The sequence below is a fragment of the Plectropomus leopardus genome, chromosome 17, assembly GCF_008729295.1.
Source record: "Plectropomus leopardus isolate mb chromosome 17, YSFRI_Pleo_2.0, whole genome shotgun sequence".
Lineage (NCBI taxonomy): Eukaryota > Metazoa > Chordata > Actinopteri > Perciformes > Serranidae > Plectropomus > Plectropomus leopardus.
The window spans coordinates 485,024-509,290 of NC_056479.1; the positions used below are offsets into that span (position 1 = coordinate 485,024).

Genomic DNA, 24,267 nt, shown 5'->3' on the forward strand with positions numbered 1-24,267 from the left:
AGCGAGCACGGGAATTAATGACAGTAGGCCTATTTCCTCCTTGATTATCTAAATAAGTTGCTAATATTTTTCCTGCTGTGTTTTTTAAATATCGTGCTGCAGGGAGGATCCGAAAAGCTGGTAAACAGCAATAAAGTCGGCACATTAGTAGTCCTCTTCTCCCGTCACCCTGGGACCTTAGACTGTGTTGTTCGATTGTTTTTTGGACGTGGAAATGTTGTTTTATTGCACAACATCCATAACCGTGTCCCCTATACAGTAAAAACACAGACTGACGGAAAATCTTGTCAATAGCAGGGAAAGAGTTAAGTATTCTGTTAAACATTTTTAAAGAAAATATGCCAAAACTGTAAAAACAGAAGTAACCATTGGATTTTCCCATTTCCAATGGTCCTTGAACACCTGATGTGCAACAAACACTTCAATCAGAAAAAAAAAAAAAAGCATAAAATAGTGATATTTCATGAAAATCACTTTATTCTGCATCTCATTTAAAATTTGTCCAAAAATAAAGTGTTTGCAAGAACTAATCAGCATTCATGACAAGAGTGAGACCCTGATACTTTTTTCAACTCCAGATCTTCATCTTCAACTTTTAACTTTCAAACATCACAGGGTCAGTTTTTGATAAATAAAGAACTGTCCCTAACGGACAGCTCACCAGGCATTATGCCTAACTTATTCAGAAGCCTAGTAATGACATATTTTTAACAGAAAAAATATTATATATTATTTTGGGGAATAAAAGGTTAAATATGGTGACACAGTGCATTACAAAAACATAAAAATACAGCTTGTTCATCAAAAAAAAAAAAAAAAATCCCAAATCACCTACAAAGGTCAGGGCTGAGCCCCCAGTGTTCTCATACAAAGGTCCCCGATACTGCAGAAAGTGATGAAGTTGTCAGTGTTCACCTTCTTTCTCAAAATCTAATCTTAACCCTCTGGGCCCTAAATACCCAACTTTTTGTCTATCTGTAGTGTCATTAATCCTCGAAATATTTTTTAAATCATGTGTTTCTAACCCACACAGCACAATGTCAGAGTAGGCAAAAGCATGTTATATGTGTACCACGACATGTGTGGCGCTCTTATTATGAAGGACTGGGTCGGAAGTGTTTAGCTGTCATAGCTGGTAGATCCCGGTAGATCCGCGGAGGAGCACTCCGAGAACACTCGTTTGTCTTCTTTCGTCAACAGTTTGTTTCTCAGCTCATTCTGGTTAAATGTCTCTGACTGAGGATATGCACAAGCCTTCACCACACCAAGAGGAAGAAGAGGAGCAGGATGATACCGGCGCGAGGAGCAGCACGAACGAGCCCAAGCGGTAACGTATCGTGACTGTACTCACTGACTCTCAGTGTGCTAATAGTTATGGGTAGCACCAGATCCATGGTTAGCACGGGTACGGGTTAGCTCACAAAAGTGAGCTCACAAAAGTGAGCTAACTTCCGGTTTACCATGGAAGAGAAGAGGTAACTGGCTTCGTGTTGTTTACATCTTTAATTATATTAACATTGGTAAGGGTGATGTCATCGAAAAACAAAACTGACAGTCATCAGTTTATCTTCAAAGGAATCAAATAACCTAGCGGTGAAATCAAAGTACATTTACTTAATGTATTGTACTTGTACGAATATGACGTAAGTTACGGTTACTATACCCGAGTTGCTTTTTTCATTTTTTCCCAGACATTTTTCTCTTCCTTCTTGCAAATTGTGGAAAATTTTATGCTGTGATGCTCATGGCCTTTTTTCCCAATGTTTTTGAAATGGCTCATTAGCTCAGAATTCAAAGGTTAAATTTATTGTAAAGGGTATCTCAAAGCAGCCAAAGAGTAATGCCCTCCATTTTTCAAAGGGTTAAGCTAAATAAGCTCTTTAAAACCCTCTCTGATCAGCTGGAAAATATAATCACAAAGAGGAAACCAGAGCTGATTTCTGATGCAATAAAAAGTTGACTTTTTAGAATTTTGCAGCTCTCACTGGACAGCTACATGAATGTAGACAATATATAAAGGACTTAAAATGAGCAGAATGAATGTACATGAATATGAATAACCTGTTTAAGATCAGGTTTTTGGAGTATCCGGGTTATGTGTTTGAGCATGTAAACACCATATTCTGGTAATGATAAACCCAAATACTTTAGCTGTAGTATTCTGAAAAACAAAACAAAAAACAAAAAAAAAATGGTGTGTATACTTGAATACAAATAACCTGATTTCTCTGTGCTCATGAAAACACCATATCCTGAATATGATCATAACCAGGACAACCTGGTAACCTCATGAACGGGTTATTCATGTCTGTCTAATTACAGCCAATGGGAGCCTGATTCTGTGGACCTAGAGAATGATTGTTTTCGTTTTCGTTTTTCGTTTTACTACTACAGAAGTTCTTCTTCTTACAGCCTTATTTGGTTTCATGTCTCTGGTCTTGGTCATGTGTCAGTCTTTGCACACGGCACAACATCTGCCCTTATATAGTGTTAAGGGGGTGTTACCTTTGCTAACAGGTGACTTATGATTAAGTGAGATTCATCATTGAGCACACCTGGTCAGAGCAGATTTGAAAGGTTAAGAACGTTTGGTGTGTGTGCAGTTAACATTTCTTAAAGAGTTATATCTCTCTTATATTCTCTTAACAAAAAAATTATAGAAAATGGAAGAGAAATTCAAGAGATTGCGTTGCATGAGGCCCATTGTCTTTTCAGGCAGATAGAAGAATAGTCACTGTCATCTAGAACATTTTTCACAATTTATTGTCTATAGAGCAGCTTTCGACTTTATACCCTGTGACATCTCACATGTAAGTTTTAGCACTCAAGTTTTTGGATTTAAGAGAGAGGTGGTTATGTTTACTGATGTTGTTGAACTGTCTTAGATCATTGAAGTAACATGTTTGAATTCTGAAAAAGGAGACAGTAAAATGCAACATACACTTTTATGGAATACTTCACCCCCCAAATAAGCATCTGTATATTACTCATCCCATTTGATGTTGAATTTGGGAACAAAGCAGTTTTTCTCTCATGCTGCATGGTGAATGAAGAACCCAAAATGAACTTAGGTAATAAGGTGTAGTGTTGTCACCATACTGGAATTTCTAACTCTGATACAATACCTTGAAAAATATTGATATTTGATACCATTTTTTTGATACCAAGTTGGCATTGAGGGAAAAGGATTTTTCTTTTTTATTAAAAGATGAATATAATAAGGCCATAACAGGACAACTGCATTTTTTCTTAATTGTTTAGGACTGTAGGCTACTTCCTCCTGGACTACAGTAAACACTAACAATAATTAAAATATTTATAAATGAAACTAAACTAAATATGATGTTTAAAAATCAATGGAGTGCCTCTCTTTTTGTAATTTTTTTTAAAATTAAAGTATACTGCACATGGAAATGGTTTATTTGGGTAAAAGGGATTAGTTTGGGATTAAAAAAAAAAAGAAAAACAAGTCTTGAAAGTTGTGTTACTGTCCAGGCTCTCATGTAGTGTTTATCCAAATTCACATGCCGCACTTTGCTACCTTGTTCCTTCATCAGGTTGGAGTCTTGTTTGGATCAACCGATGGACTCAAGCAGTGTCCATGAAGTCATCAATTATATGCCCTCACCACTACCAGGTGAGGAGATATGGTTGCCTGTAGGGCTGGGCGATTTCATCTCAAATCAATAACACAATTAATTGAACATTTTACCTCAATTACAATTAATGAACGATTTTTTTTGTTTGTTGTTTTTTTTTTGTTTGATTGTTTATTGCCCTCGTAGTTCATTGACACAGTTTCATTTGACCATGGTGTGTTGGAGTGGAACAAACATATGGCGTATTATCATTTGTAAAACTATCCAGAATTAATAAGAATTAAAAGCTCCATCTTAAACAAACTTAAGGTAAATTTATGTAATGTGCTGATAATAGGCCATCCTCTCCTGACTGCAGGATTTAAACTTCTACTCTGTGGTGTTAATCGTTTTTCTCGACAAACAAAGTTTTGAATAGGCCTACATCCTCTACAGTTGCCAACATTCTTAGTTAGAGAAAAGCTGAAAATAAGGCCCCTGTGTCTGTGGACCCAGGCCCCCAAATCACTATATCTGTTCCTGGTAATAATAATGAAAGCTCAGCGCGAGTGACTGTGTGAGACACGGAGCAATGCGCTCTGGTGTTTCTTTGGACAGAGTTATGTACTCTGTCCAAAGTCTGACTTAACCTGAAACTAAAACAAAGTAGTCTGTAGAAGTCTGAAGAAGTCACTTTCTACCTCTGAGTATTTGGCTGCTGGTTCATTCTGACACTTTGGTGCTGTAAGGAGAAGCTCCGCTCTGTCTGTCTGTCTCACTCTGCCGCGGTTGGACCATCAGCTGTTCAATACGCAATAATAAGACTCCTTGGAAGCACATATAACTTGGTTGTCAAATACTGAGCTGTATTCTAGAGTTGTTCTAGAGTCGTTCATGGCATTACATGATTGTTCAACACCTCTGTTGTCGGAATGTTTTGCCGTGTGATTTTCCTCAGTGTCATGAGAGCGTTAGACAGAGCCTGAAAGCGTGAGACACATGCCAGATGTGTGAGAGTTGGCAAGCCCGCTGGGGAAAAGATTAACAGAATTTCTAAATAACCAACACAGGCAAGATTACATCGGTTTGAGGTTCTAAATGTTGGTTTCGATTACTCTACGGTTTATTGCCCAGCTCTAGTTGCCAGTAGTTCACCTATAGGGCAGTCTGAAAGAATCTGAGCTGTAGTTGATGTCTTGGTGTGCATTTTCTCTGCTTCTCAGTCAAACATTACGACGCAGAAACCACCGAACCAATCAGCTGTGGTCTTCAAAGTTTGGAGGAGCTATTGTCGTGGAAACGAAGTGAGGCAAACCCCTTTAATGTGGCAGCAGTCCCTCTGGCACCTCGGGAGCCTCCTCTGGCCAGCTGTCCACGTCGGACCTTGGTGTCTCATGACATGATGGGTGGCTACCTAGATGACAGGTGTGGTTGCACATTTAGGGCCAAATACAAATTGTCGTGTTCTGGACATTGAGGCCTCTGATTCTTAAATTTACATTCCCTTCCTTCCAGCTCACGACTCATGCACAGTTTACAATGAGCTGTGAGGACATTTTAGGAATTTGCGGGCGTTACATGGTGCTATAAAGATATTGGGGAATGAACACTTAATTTCCAAAGTATGTGGACCCCTGTCCCCTGCTCTCTCCTCTGAGTGGGGCAGAGAAACACCATGTGCTACAGCTAAAAAAAACATGAGACTCTCACACTGAGCTGCAATGAAACTAGTGCTTATAACTTTGGTAAATAACGTAAACAAACAATCTCATACTGGGTTTTTGTTCATGATTTGTAGTGTTTAGAGGAGGCTGTGGCTCAGCGGCAGTCAAAAAATGCCTTGATTTGCCCCTGATTTGATATTTGAGATGGAATCGGGACATCCCTAGTTTTTGTAACCCCTAGATGGGGTGTAACATCGAGATGACTGTCATCCATATTGTATTTGCACTCACATCCCTGCATCATGTAATGCCATGTCATGTTGTCTGTTGTTGTTTAGATTTGCCCAGGGCACAAATGCAGAGGCCCCATATGCCTTCTATCACTGGCAGTACATTGATATTTTCAACTACTTCACACACAACATGGTGACCATTCCTCCTGCTGTGTGGACCAATGCTGCACATAAACATGGAGTTGTTGTTCTGGGTGAGTGAAAAGGTCAAATCTTGCAGAAGCAGGTCCAGGTTAGTAATGCTGAATTTGTGTTTTATATTTAAGATATGGGGCGACGTCAGTTTCACTACCGTCTTATCAGGCGTCTTTTCATTTTGTATAAAATGTCCTGGTTCCCAATTCCCAGGCACTTTCATCACAGAGTGGACTGATGGAGCGGCAGCATGCAAGGCCTTCCTGCAAGAAGAGGAATCGTACCGGGCAGTGGCTGATAAACTAGTCCAGATCAGCCACTGCTATGGCTTTGATGGCTGGCTCATTAACATAGAAAACTCCCTCAGTGTAAGTAAGACATACAAACTAGCACCACACCACATTACTTACACTGATATGCGCAGACATGGTCATGCATCATTCTGCTTAACTCCACTGCGATCCTCAACAATGTGTTTTTTGATGGCAACCTCTTTATATCTTATTTATTTGCTGAGCATAGCCTGTAAATTTACGAAAGCAACACTTGTTTGGTGTTGGCTACTGAGTGGCAGGTGGCACCCTCTGCGTTCACCTCGAATGTTTATATAAATGGGTGAATGTGACATGTAATGTAAAAGTACTCAGAAGACTATATAAGTGCAGTCCATTTAACTGAAGCATGTAATGTTGTGTTTATGCTGCCCCCCCACTGGCAGGAGGTTGCAGTGAAGAACACACCTTTGTTCCTGCGCTATCTGACAGACCAGATGCATGAGCGAGTGTCTGGCAGCCTGGTCCTGTGGTACGATAGTGTGATCGAGAATGGACAGCTAACATGGCAAAATGAACTGAACCAGTCCAACAGGTGGAGATGTTTCCGTTATGGTTTGAAAACTTTAATCCCGCTAGAGTTTCCAAGTGGTATTATTGTCGGCACCAGTGTCATAAAGACAAGTGGATCACTCCTCGTTTTCCTCTGAGCTTTGCTGTGGGGCTCTTTTTCTTTTGGTGGGTAGATTTTTCACAGTTAGTTTGGTTGTTCCTTTGTCCGCCATTTACTGGGGACGATAACTGCAAAGAACTTTCATACTCTTTAGTAACTAGGGATAGTTACTAGGAAAAACAAAAGCACTAACCTTTTCCCAGTTGTTCATGCACTTCCTTCGTAAATCAAGCTGTCATGTTCCCAGGAGGCTGTTACCAGTGGCAGACTAAAAGGCAAAGTGAAAGCAAAGCTTATAGGGAACCAGTCTTAACACTGATGGTGCCATTAGTCTATAGCCATTACTTTGTGCAATCAACATTTGTACTTCTCTTCTCACTTCTCTTAATTTAGTAACAGAACTAAGTACAATCCCAATTCCAAAAAGTTGAGATGCTGTGTAAAACAAATCAAAACATAATGCAATGATTTGAAAATCCCATTTGAAGTATATTCATTTAATTACAGTCCCAGGACAAGATATTTAATGTATAAAATAATAATTGTTACAACAAATTCCAAAAAAAGTTGAGACAGGGGCACCTTTAAAACTTTTCTTTTAACAACACTCAGTAAGTGTTTTAGAGCTGACAACACTAATTGTTCAGTTTTGGTAGTGACATTCTTTCCCATTCTTTCTTGATACGCAATTTAAGTTGCTCAACAGTCCAGGGTCTCTGTTGTATTATGCACTTCATAATGCCCAACACATTATGTTGGGCATTATGATCACAAGGAAAGCCATGCTGTTGGAACACATGCAGAATATGTCTCTTTGTCTTCATCTGGATGGCAGCATAGGTTGCTCTAAAACATATATGTACCTTTGAGCATTCATGATGCTGTCACAGATGTGCAACTTACCCTTTTTTAAAAAAAAAATCTTTTTTTATTGATTTTTAACATCCTCTTGTGGTCACAGAAAAAATATTAATTAAACAAATGGGCAAACATTACACAGTATACCTTTTTTAGAGAGCTTACTGACAAACCCAAAACAAAGACTGGTACAGAGTCGTGCTCTCTCTCGCTATCTCTTTTTTTTCTTTCTAGACCTGGTCATTGCTATCTGTTAAGCCCTTCAAATTATGGAAATAAGTTAAAAAGGGTACCCATACCTCATTGAATTTGGACGCATTCCCCTGCAGGGTATACTTTATTTTTAACCAACGTTAAGTGAAACAGTACATCTTTAAGCCACCTGGCATGACAAGGAGGTCTTGACGCCTTACAATTTAACAGAATGAGGCGGCAGGTCAGAAGTGTTGTGAATGTGGATTCTCTTAATTTTTTGGTGATATTATGGATTTTAGATGGTGAAATCACTTAATTCCTTGCAATCGTGCTTTCATAAATGTTCTTATACTGTTGGACTATTTGTCTATGCAGTTTTTCATAACGTGTTGAACCTTGTACTATCCTTTGTTTGGAGCAACTGAGCTTTTTGAAGAGGTCATTTCCTTACCCAGTCATGACACTATTTACATTTTACACAGCATCTGACCTTTTTTAGAGTTGGGATTGCAGACAATCAAGATGATTCTCACAGTTTGTCTATACATTAATAACTATCCAACAATCTCTCCATAAAAGGATGTTTTTCGATGTGTGTGATGGTTTCTTCACCAACTACAACTGGACAGAGCAGAACCTGGAGTGGATGAGCAACTATAGCGGTGTCCAAGGCCGCCAGCCTGAAGTTTACATTGGAGTGGATGTGTTCGCCCGAGGCAAGGTGGTGGGAGGAATGTTGGAAACAAATAAGGTAAACACTGTAGAGCATGTGTGTCTGTATATGAAGATGCATTGATTATTATCAGAACATCATATGGACCTTTTTGTTTGGATGATTTACAGGCGCTGGAAATGATTCGGAAGCACAACTTCTCTGCAGCTATCTTTGCTCCAGGCTGGGTGTACGAGACCAACTATGATAAGACCGAATTCCGTAAGAATCAGGACAAGTAAGATCAGCACAATATTAACATATCAATATACACAACCTTTTACTTGGATGTATGTATGTCAGTTAGTGGAGATGTTTTTAAATAAGCCCTGTCCTGTCTGCAGGTTCTGGGCTCTTCTGACAGATTACCTGTACATCCATCGACCAGCCTCACCACTCCCCTTCCTCTCCTCCTTCTGCCAGGGCTTTGGGAAGGCCATCTACTGGAGAGGACAGGTACTGCTGGAGTTCGATCTGTAACCAGAGGTAGATGGTGTGGGGTTTGAAATATTTAATTACTGCAGTTGTTATTGAAACAGTTTGCATTAATCCTACTTATTTTCAGTCATAGTACTACTGCATCACATGGTCAACAGTGTTTGCACTGAGGTTCATTAAGTTTTTATCCATATAAAAACAGCAAAGGATAAAAAATTAGACAAAACAAGGCAAAGGACTAATGAGTCCTGGGCCCTATTTCAGAAAGTGGGATAAGTGAAAACTCTGAGTATGTTCAGCCTGAAATGAGGATACTCTGAGTTGTCCGTTTCACAAAGCCAGCTCAGTGTCACCCTGAGTCAGTTACTATGGCAGTATGCTACGTGAAGCAAACCTCCTCGCCAGCAGGTTTCTTTCCCATGAGCCTGAAACTGATCACCTGCCGACCGAGGAGCAGGGACGACAGACACGGTGGTTCCTTTTCTGAATCAAGTCAAAGTTCTACATTTTCTTTATATTAGACACAACACAGTTTGCATTTTTCCATTGAAAATAATTTTATAAAATGACTCACTGGTTAAATGACGTTCAGAATCCTGGTGATTTTTTATTTTTTTCACTACGGCTATTTGAAGACATTTATTGAACATTCACATATAAGCCATAATTTAATTGGCTTTACAAAAGTGGCATTGTCATCCTCTAAAATGTGTAAATAAAAGCCTTTAATCATGTTGGAAAACTGCATGGACAATTTTCAATTTAGAGCCTTAAAACTAATACATCTTACATCAGTTTCAAACTCCACATTCACAGTAAAAGGCACAGTATCTGATCTCTATACAACCATCTCTTTGCAGTAACGGTGTTGTCTTTGTCATAATTTATACTTGTCCCTGCATATACGACAGGGTCAGCTTCTCCCTTCACGATGTCCTCAAGTTTCTTGTTGGCAGCTAGCAGCATGTAGATCTCTTTTTTAATCAAATATTACGAAACATTACATGTGATAAATTTATGCCTTGTGTTATAATTTTAGGGAAATGTCTGTACTAATTATATCTCTGTCTTTCTACCTAGCTACAATGGAATTGTCGCATTTTAGGTGGTTTAAAAGATTGTGAAAAGAGATCTATATTCATTCTGAATTAATAAAGATATACTGAATATTGATACATAATATCAGCTATTTTTCAACTTAAAAGTTCTGTCTTGGTTCTTACTGGGAAATAAGACACACATGTCACCGACTTGGCATCATTTTGTGAAAGTGATTAAATGAATGACTGAGTGGATTTTATATACTTTAGAAACTTCATAGTATTTAATAGCTCATCGTTTTACATGCAAGGTCATTAAAATCTCTAATTTAGTTGGTTAAAATAAGTAACTCTGCTTTTAACTCCACCTCCTGCCAGTGTGAATCATGTTGTCTTTGCTCCACTGATGATTGCTTTCTGTGCTCACCGTGAACATGCTTCTCTCAGGCTGAACATAGTCAGAGTTGACTGATCTTATTCTGTTCAGCTTTTCTGGAACCGAAAACTCAGTGTCTCTGCTCAGGCTCAATCAACTTAGAGTTTGGGATTAGGTTAAGAGTTTGTAGAGCCTGCTTTCTGAAATAGGGCCCTGGTCATTCAACATCTCCCTGTGGTTGTTGAGTAACCTCGTATCATTTGCATGTGATATAATAAAGGTAAACACAGATGATGGTTGTGAAATGGCACTGCTGCTGTCACGTCTGCAGGGATTTCATGAATTGGATGGGAAACTTTTCACACAGTCTAACACCTGCATATGTGAGCAGCGCGTAACAGCAAACTCACTGAACTGCTAGGTCTTGTATGCTTGTGGTGTTGCTGCACCGCTTCTGCAGAGCCGCCTGCTGCTATGAGTACTGTATTTCCACAATTATAAGCACATGATCCACTCATTTACCAACCTGAGCTCCTGTTTTGCCAACAGCTAGGTCCTGCAAATGTTTCACAATAAAATGTCTTGTGTCAACAACTGAAAGGATTCTGTCTGCAGAAATGTTGTCAGAGGGCTTCTATTTTGGAACAAACAGGAAAGATTGAGTAAAACAGATATATTTGTATTTCCTCATCTCATCATAAAGACATTGAAACTGTAATTAAACGTTTTGCTGAAAAAACGTGGAAAAAATTGGCAAGCCACCGCTTCTCTAGATGTTCTGCAGCTGAACAGCAGCTGAGATGCACCTGAGCAGCCCTGCTCACACAGGCAGTTTGGCTGCTTTAATTTATTAACCTGGGCTCCAAAAAAAAAAAGTTCCATGGTGCTTACACATGCAGTGTGTTCTAGGCATAAAGCTGCTGCAGAGTTACTCATATTCATCTACAGACCAGTGCAGACTGATTTACCAGTGATTCTACTCACCACTGTAAACCAAACAAGCATCAGTTTTGATGCAACTTTAAATTCATTCTCTTGATTAAAATGATTTATATACATTTTAAGCAGCATTTCTTCTTGCACTAGTATAATGCCTTACTAGTCTTCCAATCACTCAAAGTATTTTCACTATATAGAATCATTGTCACCCATTTATACACACATTCATACACTGGTGGCTGAGGCTACTGTACAAGGTGCCACCTAGGGCAGCTCAATGATGGCAAAAACAATAATCTCAATTATTAGGGCCCGAGCACAGATCACAGGTAGTTGATGGAAGTCAGGAAGTTGGTCATTATGTGCTATTTTTTGGCAATTTTGGGCCTCGTACTTTTGCCATCTTGTCCTACTGGATTCATCCGATCGACTTCAGAATTGGTGTGTCCATTCTCAACCCCTTGGTGATGAAAAGTTATCACAGGTCCATGTTAAACTTTTACTGGTTTCCTGTAGTGTGATGTATAATTTTGATGTCTCGCCAAACAACAGCAAATTGTTGTTACTTTGGTGTAAATTGTCCGATCTGCCTAAACTTCATAGGTTTGAGAAGTGTCCCACCCTGAACACATCTGTATGACAATTTTCACTTGTCATAGTAGCGCTACCTACTGGCAACAGGAGGTAAGCCTTGAGGGACAATTATCATTGGATTTACATGACATTAACGTTTGGTCTATAAATGATGTACACCAAGCTGACTTGGAAATTGTGTCCCCTCTGGCCGCTGAAAGTACTACACCATGTGAAATGTCTCACTCCAGGGTTTAAACTCTGCATGCGTTATCTGACCTTCACAGAGATCAGTGACTTGTCAGTCCAAGTCCCGCAAGCAACGGGGGGGGGGGGGGGGTACAAGGGCCCTTTCATCGCTGAAATCATGATTATTTAAGGAGGCACGGAACATGGCCCAGTCGGACTCAATGTCCCCCGCCTCCACTGGGACGTGGTCAAAGCTCTCCCGGAGGCGGGAGTTGAAGCTCCTGCTGACGGGAGACTCTGCCAGATGTTTCCAGCAGACCCTCACAATGCGTTTGGGTTTGCCAGGCCTGACCGGCATCCTACCCCACCATCGGAGCCAACTAACCACCAGGTGGTGATCAGTTGACAGCTCTGCCCCTCTCTTCACCCGAGTGTCCAAGACATGCAGCCGCAACACCGACGATACGGCTACAAAGTCGATCATCAAACTGCCGCCTAGCGTGTCCTGATGCCAAAATGCACATATGGACGTCCTTATGCTTGAACATGGTGTTTGTTATGGACAGTCTGTGGCGAGCACAGAAGTCCAATAACAAAACACCACTCAGATCGGGGGCACCATTCCTCCCGATCACGCCCCTCCAGGTCTCACTGTCGTTGCCAACGTGAGCGTTGAAATCCCCCAGAAGAACAAGGGAGTCCCCAGATGGAGCACTCTCCAGCACCCCCTCTAAGGACTCCAAAAAGGGTGGATACTCTGCACTGCCGTTTGGACCATAGGCACAAACAACAGTCATCATCAGTCCCCCCACCTGAAGCCAGAGGGAGGCTACCCTCTCGTTCACTGGGGTAAACTCCAACATACAGGCACTGAGCCGGGGGGCAATAAGTATTGCCACTCCTGCCCAGCGCCTTTCACCAGTGGCAACTCTAGAGTGGAAGAGAGTCCAACCCCTCTCGAGAAGACTAGTTCGGGAGCCCATGCCATGTGTCGAGGTGAGGCTGACTATATCTAGTCGGAACTTCTCAACCTCATGCACCAGCTCAGGCTCCTTCTCCACCAGAGAGGTGGCATTCCACATCCCTAGAGCTAGCTTCGACAGCCGAGGATCTGACCGCCAAGGTCCCCGCCTTTGGCTGCCGCCAAACTCACACAGCACCCGACCCCTTTGCACCCCCCATGGTAACTTTAGAGCTAACTTCTGTCACTTTAATCAGCAGCTGGCAAGCTAGACATGAATGAATGCCTTTATTGTTATTGCATGTCCACGTACAGCAAGATTTAGTCTCTCATGAAAAAAAAACTGTTTCCACTCACTCACACATTAAAATAAATAACTGTTAAATAAGATAAATATAAAAAAAAAAATAGGTGCTGTACTAATGATAATGTGCATATGCAGTGAATTAAGATTGTCAAATTGAAATTCAATGAATTGCGTGGCCCTATTGCCACCTACTACTCAGCTTTGACATTCACACACTTATACACTAATGGAACAGCCATTGGGAGTAATATTGAGTTCAGTATCCAATGATACTTGGACATTGGGACTGGAGAGCCACCTCCTGAGATACAGCTGCCCCCTTCCAAATATTTAATTGGCTCTTCATTATCAGATTGGTGGCAGGTTTACAGTGCCAGAAACAGACATGGTCTAAGTGCAAAGTCTAAGAACCATAAAAAACTTGCATGGGACACAGCAGAGTTAGACTTTTGGAGTTAGAGAGTTAGAGTTTTTGGATTTATTTAGGATCGAAGTCATACAGTGTGACTGCTGCTACATCTAAAATCAACCTGAATGCTGCATAAATGATGTATAAAATTCTGACTGATTCTGCAAGCACCATCTCTGAATACAGCAATTTGGTCTTGTATGTATTTTTAAAACTCAGCAATTAATTCAGCATTCTCAGCTATGTGAGAATGCTATGTATTGACTACAGCTTGGAATTGAACCCACTGCACTCAAAATAAATTATACCATTTTCACCGGTGATCAGGCAGCTTGTTAAGACAAGAATGAAAGTTAGCTTTAGATGCATGTAGAGGAGTAACTGATTGTGATCAGCTATATTGAGCTATATAGAGCCTGATTCCAATCCTAAATTTTATGTTACCTGATCCTTTGTTCACATCAGCCAACAAGCGTTTTTTCTCATGAAACTTTTATGCACTCCAATGCAACAAGTGCAGGACTCAACTTTCCATCTCTCCTGCAGTCTGCACCCTGTGAAAGACTAAACATCAGTAAACAAACTATGAGACTGTTTTTTATGTTATTTACTGAAGTTATGAGCACTTTTTTCATTTCAGCTTCTTTTACATTTTGCTGTCGTCTATGGCCTTGTTTTGAGGAGAGACAGACAAAGGTGGAGAGCCAGATACAACCACACTCACTATACCTCCCTAAGTGCAACAAAAGCCTTGCAAGCAGAATGCCAGGAAGTATAACTTATTAATTTCATCTGTGCAAAATAAATACAGACAAAAATGAACATACAGTGAAATACAGTAGAGAGTACTCCCTTAAAGAGACAGAGTCCAGCGACCAGGCCAAAAAGATCACATGAGGTTTGTTATTCAAAATAAATTAATGTAAAAGGCTAACATTAAGGATAAGTGTGGACAGGGGTATTTTTTAATGCATTGAAGTGCTATATTGTTGTCAAGCATATTAACTACATTGTTTGAACAATTTAAAAGTCCTGGAGGTGCACTGTGCAGCTGTATCATCAAGGAAAACAAATATTGGATTGGGACTCAGTAATGGCAGCTACTCATTAGTGACTTGGATTGGGATTGGGGGCAAAAAACTTGATCCAGACATCCTAAAGAGCAGCATTGATAGAGTGTCTGATGGCTCAGGGGATAAAGCAGGCGCCCATATATGAAGGCAATGTCCTTGCTGCAGTGGCCGTGGGTTTGATTCCAGCTTAAGGCATTTTGCTGCATGTCATCCCGCCTCTCCCCCCTTTCACACTATCACTCTGTCCTATCAAATAAAGTCAAATATGCCCCCCCCCCCCCAAAAAAAAGAGCAGCATTGATCACCTTACACTAGTCCTTATATCCCTGCTCTGGTTTGCAGTTCATTTTGGAGTTGATGATAACTTTATTTCGGGAGATGCTGGCTGTTTTTTGGTCAGTGAAATGTGCTGCATGAATGAAGTTAAGTGATTGCTTGGTGACTGCAGTTTTCATTTGTGTATGTGCAGCGTGAGGTGGACAGGAGCTGGTTCAACCTGACTGCCCAGGAGATCCAGCCCTTATACTACCATGAGGAGCTGGACGGCCGTGGCTGGCTCAGCAGTCGCGGCTGCCCCGAGGATGCATGGAATGGGGGCTGCTCGCTGCTGCTGGATGGACTCATCCCCGCCACTCACACATCTCCACTTTGTGCCAAGTGTGTGTGTTTCTTGTTCATGCTTGCTTTATTTTCATGTACGGGAAAAGTGATCTTGTCCCGACTACCTCCTCACACACCACAGTCTCACAGCTAATACACAGTACTCTATGCCTGCATTATTTGGGCCAAAATGATAAATCATGACTATTTTGATCAACATTGAGACTGCAATTATTGATGTCTGATGCCTTTTTTTAGGTGATTTAAAAAGTTATTTGTGTTGCTTTGCAGCACAGATGCAAGTCTCATGAAATCTTTGCATGTGATTTGTTCTCTCCTAAATTTGAAAAGTTCCAAACAGCTGATGATGGTGGATTATTTTTGTTTTGCTCGTCTGTAGTGGTAACATGGGAAAGATAGTAACAGGCTGCTGCAGCAGAGAGCACAGGTGGCAGTATGACAGCCCTTTGGAGGTGGAAGCTGGCTGATACTTCAGGCAGTGTTTGATATGATATGAAGCTGAGTTTTCTGTACACAAAAAACGCATTTTAAATGTCAGTACTGCAAAATCATGATTGTGAATATTTGATTAACTGTGAAGCCCTACTCTGTTGTGTATTTCTCAGGATCTTCTCCCTCCATGTACCTCTGGCATCCAAGATTCTGGTGACCCTCATCTACAAGCCATCTGCTGGGATCAAGGTGTCCTTGGGGCTGAAGACAACAGATGCCAGTCTTTGCACACACATGGACGTCCAGGATGTCAAACGTGAGTTTCTCATGATCCATTGATGATCATGATCCATTCCCCCTTATCCTACCTCAGCAATGACCATTTAAGAATAATCTCATGAATGTGGTACTCGACATAAAGGAAGGACACAGTTTTGCAGTTATGAGGCTTTGCTAAATTCGGCTTGAAACACATATAAGAAATAGAGGTCTAGGATCAAATGTTCTTGCATAAGTTTAGGAATTTGGGAATATTCAACCTCTGTACAGCCTCGGGGATGTCACATGTAGAGATATTTTTGCTGCTACAAGCGCCCCAAATGCTTATTGTTGTTAAGGTGTTCTTTAGATTTTTAATGTCCTGGGTTGGATATTAACACCATGCATTAACTGTCTGTGTGCAGTTACTGATGTGTCTCCTATGGTACACGATGAAGGGCTTAATTTGGTGAGGCAGTTCTCTCAGCTGTGTGGCAATTTGAAACCAGATGGTTGGACCATTGGGTAAGGCACTCAAACAGTGAAATGACAGCTAAGTTAGCAGATTTCATCATTAAGTGTGTGTGTTCCCATGATATCACTATGGACAGGTGTTCACAGTTGGAGCTTCGTGGCTGTGCTCTTCGAGAGGTTTGTTTCAGCATCGAGCGGGTTGGAGAGCCTCTGGACACACCTTTCAGCTGCAGGGTGGGCGAAATCATGGTGAGAGAACAGACAGTTGTGTTTTATGTGTTCTCTGTACTGCAAAGTGTTAGAGGCCCAGATAGAAGCGCACAGAAAATCTTCTCAAGTTGTTTTAACACCATAACTGCTTTCAGTGCTCACATTTCAGCCAACTTTGCCAACTGATACTGGGTCTCATTCATGAAATGTTAGTAAATCTGTGAGCAGATTTGCACATAAAACATCTTGGTACTAAAAACCCACATCGGATTAATGGACGCTGCAAGAAACTCTATTATTCTAACTTATTTTGGGTAATGTGGAGTTGAGAAAAAATATTTTCTTTTCTGTTGTCAGCACGGGTGTGACAGTTTAGCGCAGGGTTGATCTCTCTCACTATTCCCTCGGGCTTCAATCATGTCAGGTCTGTTCTCACCAATTTAACTTTTTTTTTTCTTTTCTGAGACTGTGTTGAACTGTCTTGTGCTTGAATAGCAGTTAAGCAGGAGTTTTAATGGACTAAATCAAGAAGGAAAGAGAGAGAAAGAGGGGGAGAGCGGGAAAGTGACCGAACAGAGCATGTTGAGAACCAGGGAAGAGAGATAGAGAGAGCACATGTGCGGAAGGGACAGAAAAGTGGGCTGCAAGGCAACTTGGTTGGCAGTGTTTGCTTGTGCCTCCCAGCAGATGGACAGATGTGTATAACAGGCAGCGAAGAGCAGTAACCATTATCTGCACACTGCATCACCATGGATCGCCATGCAAAAGAGGCACAGAGACGGAAGAGAAGAAGAAATGGTGCAAGGAAACTCACCAGCTCTTAGCATGTTTTAATTTTTTTTTTATAATATTTTTATATTTTTTTAATACTATTTTTACAGTATTATATTATATAATTGGCTTCAGGTCCCAAATTTAAACTTCAACTTCCACTTTATTTGTCCCCGAAACAGCAATAGTTTTGCAGCAAGACATAAGGACATGCAAATACAAGACAATGTTAAAAAGGCCAATGAGGTATTATGCACTGAAGATAGCCCCCTTGGAGAAACAACAGTGATCCTGACTGACGATCCTAATAGCTACATTTCATACAAGATTACTAAAGCACTGAATCAACAGCAACAACATAAACAATTTTCAAACTGTAATTTTAATAATGACAAGCAATATTTCCGTGGCATTCCTTATTTACACAAGCACTGCAAGCAGTCATCTGGTAGCTGTAGATTTTGTTAGTGCCTACGAAAAGATTGGAGCTACTGACACCATTGATGAATGCCAGAAATAACATGTAACCTTACCTTCTTCGAACAGTACACACATAAATTCATTGTTGCTTATATTTCATGAATGAGGCTATTGTCTTTGAGTTTTATTCAACTGGAGCTGGCACTCGTTTATTTCAGGCTTTTATTTGAACTGACACTTCTAACACAATTTATCACTTACACATAATTTCTCTTTTTTTAATTTCACTCAGCACAAAGAATTACACTGACACCTCTGATTTATTGATTCCATTCAGTTTTGTATTCCCATTGCTACTTCAATTGAAACTTCATTTTTCCACACCAAATTTAGCCTTTTCTAGTTTAAAAGTAATAAAGTAAGTGGTGGAAGAGAATCCCTCCCTCTTTAATTGCCCCCCCCCCCCCGGCCTGTCTGTAAGCTCTTGGATGGAACAAGTCTGCAGGTGCCTCCTGATCTGGTTCAGGGTCTGTGCATTTATGATGTGGTTTGGCTGCGCGGGGCTGGTACCTCACCACAGTCCACTGCTCCCTGCCTGCTCCTCAATGCCACTCTGCGCTGGGACTACCCCACCAAGCTCGTGCGCCACTTCAGGGTGTATTGGCGACGGCTAAGAGGACCGGATCCCCGAATTCCCCCAGGCCAGCTGGTTCTGGTGGGCCGGGCATATTCTAATCTTTTCAGAGTGACGGAGCTAGCTGTGCCAGAATCACCGGGCCTACTGGAGCTCGTGGTGGAGCCAGTGATCAGGAGGGGCTTCCTGGTCCCAGAGAGCCACTGGGGAAGAAGAAGCCTCAGCTACACAGAGGACTTAACACAATGACTTTACATAGCAGAGTTCAGACTGATTCTTCTTCTGCTGCAGTTATGGCCCTGATGTCAAAGTCAGTGTTCCAAAGTTTCAGCATATCAGTAACCTACAATTTGCTTTTGGCTCCAGAGTTGTAACAAGATGGCTTCAGAGGCCCCAATCCCAACTCAGTGTCAACACACTTTGTTTTTCTTGAGCTTTTAACCAGACCATGCTGTTTTCATTAGGGCCATTGCTAAAACCATGAAAGCAATTGAGCTCACAGTCCGACATATCCGTCTCCGTGATGTTGTGATAGTTTCGCAACTGCTGGACGCCACAGCTGTTGCCTAGCAACACATAAACATTTTCCTGCTCACTGCTTGCTCATCTGTGTTAGCTCGGTCTTCATGTTATGCACAGACCAGCTACATTTATCTCTGTGTTTTCTGTGAAAAACCAGTTTGTTAACAGACACTGTGGTGGCCTGTGAGATTCAGATGAGTTAGTTTGATCAGACTGATCGTCGCTCCAGCATGTGTCCACTCACTGCCATAATCTCCGTTACCTCGTATCAGACAGCGTGTATGTCGGTGTCTTGCAGGCTGTGGATAGTATCAGACGAGTGTGTTCCTGTCTCACTGCACATGCTTGTAACATCTGTAATAGCTGGTTTACTCCCAGTGAACAAACGTTTACCACAACCCGCCTGTCACAGCTGCTCCCTCCTGGGCTTCCTCGAAACTTTTAGTAACTTCAGTGCATGTACAGTCAGTTTAAACCACACTTCAAAATTCCTGTCCTTTCTTGCTCGCCCCCCACTTCTGTCTCTCTCCTCTATTCTTCTCTCCTCATTTAACCTGACCAACTGACAACTACGTGAACTGCGCCAACTAGCTGTTTGAACCTTTGCTTGCACCATATTATAAACACATCTCATTTTAAAAACATATCCCACTTTCACTCTAACACAATATAATGGATTTTGAACGGCCATGAAGCGGAGTGATACATGCAGAGTTAAAAGTTAACAGTCCTAGTGCTGTTGTACTCTTATACCAGCACTCATTGAATGCCTCTCAACCAATCAAACTGCTTGGTCGGAACTAACTGTTGTAAAATCATTCACATCTAACAGCATGGTAAACAAAAGAGAGGGAAAAATAGACTTTCTACCTCTGAAGCGGTCCCTAAGTCCAAATATGTTTCCATTCCTCAATTTAATATATTCCTTTAGTCTGTGTGGCTCCCTAATCAAAAGAATCAAAACAAAATTAATCCAAGTTTTGAATTTTGGCATCTGAAGTCCATTGCTCTCCCTGCAAACTGAGTTAGTGAAACTAAGACTGCAATTACTAATAATAAATAATATTTATCTTATTTCTACATGATGTTGTTAGGTATGCTTGTTTCGTTGCCTTGCTGGCTATAAACTGAAAGTGTCAGAAAAAGTTTTTCTGTGTATTTTACAGCCCCTGAGCACAGCATGTACTGAAGGAAATTTACCTGTATTCTCGCATTCATCAGTATGTTAATATTGTCTGTACTAACAACATCTACAGCTGGCTCTGACTGCTTACAGTGTTTGTGTAAATAAGGAATGATTGTCATTATTTGAAATTTCTATTTAATTTGTATTTTGCTGTCATGTTCACAATACACAGATGCCTTTGAAACACTTAACTTAAATGTAACAGAAGATTAAAAATACAACACATTTAGCCAAAGTAGTTGGCAATAAGCAGATTCAGTGAAAGAAAGATCAGTGATGGCCATCAAAATGTACTGTGATATATTACCTTTAGAGTTCTCAAGGGGCCAAAAAAATTACAAGCTGAACAGAGCCAACTGGTGTGAGTTGAAGCCCAAACCCAGCCCGTCTGAGATCATCACATAGTCTCAAATAGAGAGGCAGAGGGAGCAGCTGTCTGGTGCTTAAATGGCAGATAGTATCTATCTCTCAATTAACCAATCTCTATAATATATGGTGGATTGAAATTATAAATAAATAATTTTTAAAAAAATGAATTACTGTTACACAACTTTAAACAGATGAGAAAAAAAATCACCTCTGCTTTTTTTTCACAGGAGAGACAAAGTCCAGGCACCAAATTTTGATATTGCAAAAGAGAGGAGACTAGCTGAGGACGCTTTTTGTATGTGGTGTTCAAAATATGAAAATGAGAGCAGGTTGGTCTAATGAAAGACAGTACATATTTGAGAAGTGTCCTTAAAGAGCACAAGTATGCAGATGTAGTATTTCATCAAAATCTGTATGTGAGAAGTAGAATTACTTTGTGACCTGTGTAAATCAAAATGAATGGAGAGATGCATGAGAGCATAGAGGGATTTCAATGTGGAAATCAAAGATTGAAGATTTGAGTATGTTTTTCAATTCACTGTAAGTATTGATAATCTAAACATTGATAAATGTGATTCATGTGATTCAAAAATGTCATTCAGCTTTGTCTTTGTCTCCCGAAAAACAAATATTTCCATTTCGTAAGCCAGCACAGTCTAGGGCTCTTGGTAATTTGCTTGTACCATCTGGGGGCTTTTGTTGTGAAAATCCAGCCTTGTCCATGGCCAACTGGTAAACTATTGGCTTTTATTTTGAAAATGCAGCCAAATGGTAACTGTTTGACCAGAGCCAGCACTTTGATCTCCTGTTAGCTGGTTGGTGCATTAGTCAGTCCTTACAGGATCTGTGGGCTGTTTTTGTAATTCTTATGGCTTGAATGCCTGATTTCACGGCAGCTTTTCTGAAAATTACAATGCAAGTTACATAATTTTCAGGCTTTTTCTTTTTTTTACCATGTGGGTTTGTATTCTGTTACAATTACATAGGATTACATCATGATATGATGCATTTTCAGAGTCAGTATTGGCATATAATAAAACAAGTGTTTTAAAATATTTGCCAGTCCAAAGTTTTGATATTATTAGTCAAAGCCTGTCAGGAAGATTAAGAAACAGAAAGGTCAACTATGATGAAAGAGGTTGACCTGACTGTTAACAGGTGATTGACTGGAAGGATAGACACAGGCATTACAAAGGGAAACACAGCTAAGAGAAAAAGACTGTCTGCCTCCGTAGACCGCGTAGGCTGCGTCCTCCGAAGGATGCAGACCCTGAATTGGGACACAGTTTATGTAAATTTTGCTTCAGAGGGTGGCGCACTTCCTGGGGGCTTGGCTTCACGCCACTGAGCAGATGATGTGATGGGCTTTAACAGGGTAAGACGTCTAAAGAATCGTTTTTATAATATCAGCATATATTAGGTAAATAAACATGTGCATTAACGCATGATATTGGATTATCTGCTGCTAAATTAGTAGATTTACGAAGCAATAACAGACATGCTAAGAGTAGGCTAACGTTAGTACACTGTACTGTATGTACTGTACACATACCGTTAGCCACTAACAGCCTGTTAATTTAAAATGTCCTGCTCTTGAATAATTTCATCTAACATTGGAGAGTTAAAGGGGAGAAAATTCTTGTGTAATTTACTTTACAGGTCAGTGTGAGTTACATGTCAGCTTTAAATATAACATGGTGCTTGATAGCAGAGTGCTGTTTTATGGTACATAAGTATTAATATGGATTAAGAGTGCATATTTGAGACTAATAAACGATGTAAAAACTTTAATGTAAACAGAGATGTGATTTAAGGGTGAATGTTTTTAGCTTTGATTTGGTTGACTTTTGTCTTTATTATGCTACAGCTCAGCTGATTTTCTTTTGATGGCAAAAAAGAAAGAAAGACTTGAATGAGATTACAGGGTAAGTCATTTAGAAAAATGAAACAGTAGACTCAAATAGTTCCAGCAATAATGAATCACACTGACATGTTAGCCTGTTAAACTTTATTTTATATTAATGATAGAAGTTATTCTACTGGATATATAATATACACTGTTGGGCAAGTTAATTTACAAAAAATATACATAGCATATTAGGAGTTAGCTTTTATTTGAATGAAATAAGGTACCGTACAATATGACTCTCTGTGGAGAGTAATGCATTACACAAATTTTGTATTACTTTCACCAGAATGACTTCATAAGAATGACTAGGCATTATAAAATGTAAGGTCATGTTGTTTCGAAGCAGGTTATAAAAACGCAGAAGGCTCAAGTTTAATGCAGTTCATTAACATATTAATCCAGTAGAGGGCAATATTACACAGCCTAATGAAGGCTCTCCTCTGGAGCACAGATCTGACTAATTCATGCATTCACACAGAGTGGTTTACACTTTGTATTAAATTCACTTTCTTTCTTTCTTAGTGTGATGACATAGAACAATGAAGTAGCCTAGACCTTTTTAACCAAAGGAAAAAGCTTGGACACATGGACGGGCAGGCTGACAAAGGATCAAAGTCTGATAAATTATTAAAAAAGGATCAATATTTGTAGGACTATCATATGAAACACTATAGACAAATGCTGAGGTTAGCACAGCAAAAGCTAATTTCCATGCGAGTTATTACATACAGGGTGATGGTATATCCGCTTGGCCTTAAGCCTGGCGCACCTCCAACGTAAAGTAATTCACTATGATAACTTAACACAACTAACAAAGTTTCATAACTGAAGTTGGGGAACAAACACGCCTCATCTCCTAAATCGGTTTCCCACCCAGGCCTATAAAAGTATGTCTGACCCTCTCTCTCCTATCCTTTTCTCCCTCCCTCTTTCATTAAAAGAGCTACACAGGATTCAATGGAGCCTGGAGACTCCCTGCACTAAGACAGCACCCTCATCCTGAAAATCAGCTCCCTGATCACTGCAAGCCTTTCCCTGTTCCCTATCTTATTAAACCATATGCAAGGCTTCCCAATGATATGGTCTTTGTTTGAGGAAAATGTTCTAATGCAGTTTTTGAAAATGATAACCATGAATATTTTTTGTAGTTGTAATCTGTGGTGAGTGTAAGGCTATTTCTGCTGCCATTACTCAACAATGTTTTCCTCATCTGCGTGTCAGTGGAGAAAATGTGCATGTGTACCTCCTTTCTCTACACACCTGGATCGTTCCCGTGCAGCACAGCAAAGCATGGTGGAGACTGAGGACACCACAAAAGAAAAGGCACATACCAACTGCTTGATGTGCTATTTGTGTTGAGTTTATTAGATATTAATTAAATTAATTAATTGCAGTTAGTAATTCAGTAGAAAGACAAAGATAAATGAGACACACGTTTATATATAAACAATAAACAGCAACCTGCTCCTTTACCATGGTAAATCTAAAATATGTCAGCATAACCATGTATGTCATATCCACATCACTCACGTAATTATACATTTTCCATATAAAAGTATTATATATATACAGTATATATGTGTGTATAGTGTATATAGATTTTTATATATATTGTATTTTAAAATATATATATATATATATATATATATATATATATATATATATATATATATATATTATATATATTGTATTTTAATCATATTTAACCCTAATTTAGCACTCAATCACTTTTTTCTGTTGCCTCTGACTGTTGAGCTGCTGAAATGTTTGAATTTC

At 40.1% G+C, this 24,267-nt stretch overlaps 1 protein-coding gene across 3 annotated transcripts; it reads left to right on the forward strand.

The window, feature by feature from the left end:
• Positions 1-1,140: 1,140 nt before the first annotated feature.
• engase (endo-beta-N-acetylglucosaminidase) lies at positions 1,141-23,904 on the forward strand. 3 transcript variants are annotated; one of them, XM_042504213.1, is made up of 14 exons: positions 1,141-1,327; positions 3,558-3,637; positions 4,802-5,003; positions 5,581-5,729; positions 5,884-6,038; positions 6,389-6,537; positions 8,248-8,419; positions 8,512-8,618; positions 8,725-8,836; positions 15,155-15,342; positions 15,912-16,054; positions 16,422-16,521; positions 16,608-16,719; positions 23,433-23,904. In XM_042504213.1, the coding sequence occupies exons 1-14, from the start codon at positions 1,227-1,229 to the stop codon at positions 23,583-23,585; spliced, it is 1,923 nt and encodes a 640-aa protein (XP_042360147.1). In that variant the 5' UTR covers positions 1,141-1,226; the 3' UTR covers positions 23,586-23,904. The 3 variants fall into 3 exon arrangements, with proteins under 3 accessions (XP_042360147.1, XP_042360146.1, XP_042360148.1); XM_042504212.1 differs by lacking the exon at positions 23,433-23,904 and adding an exon at positions 18,353-21,637; XM_042504214.1 differs by lacking the exon at positions 23,433-23,904 and adding an exon at positions 20,810-21,637.
• The last annotated feature ends 363 nt before the right edge of the window (positions 23,905-24,267 follow it).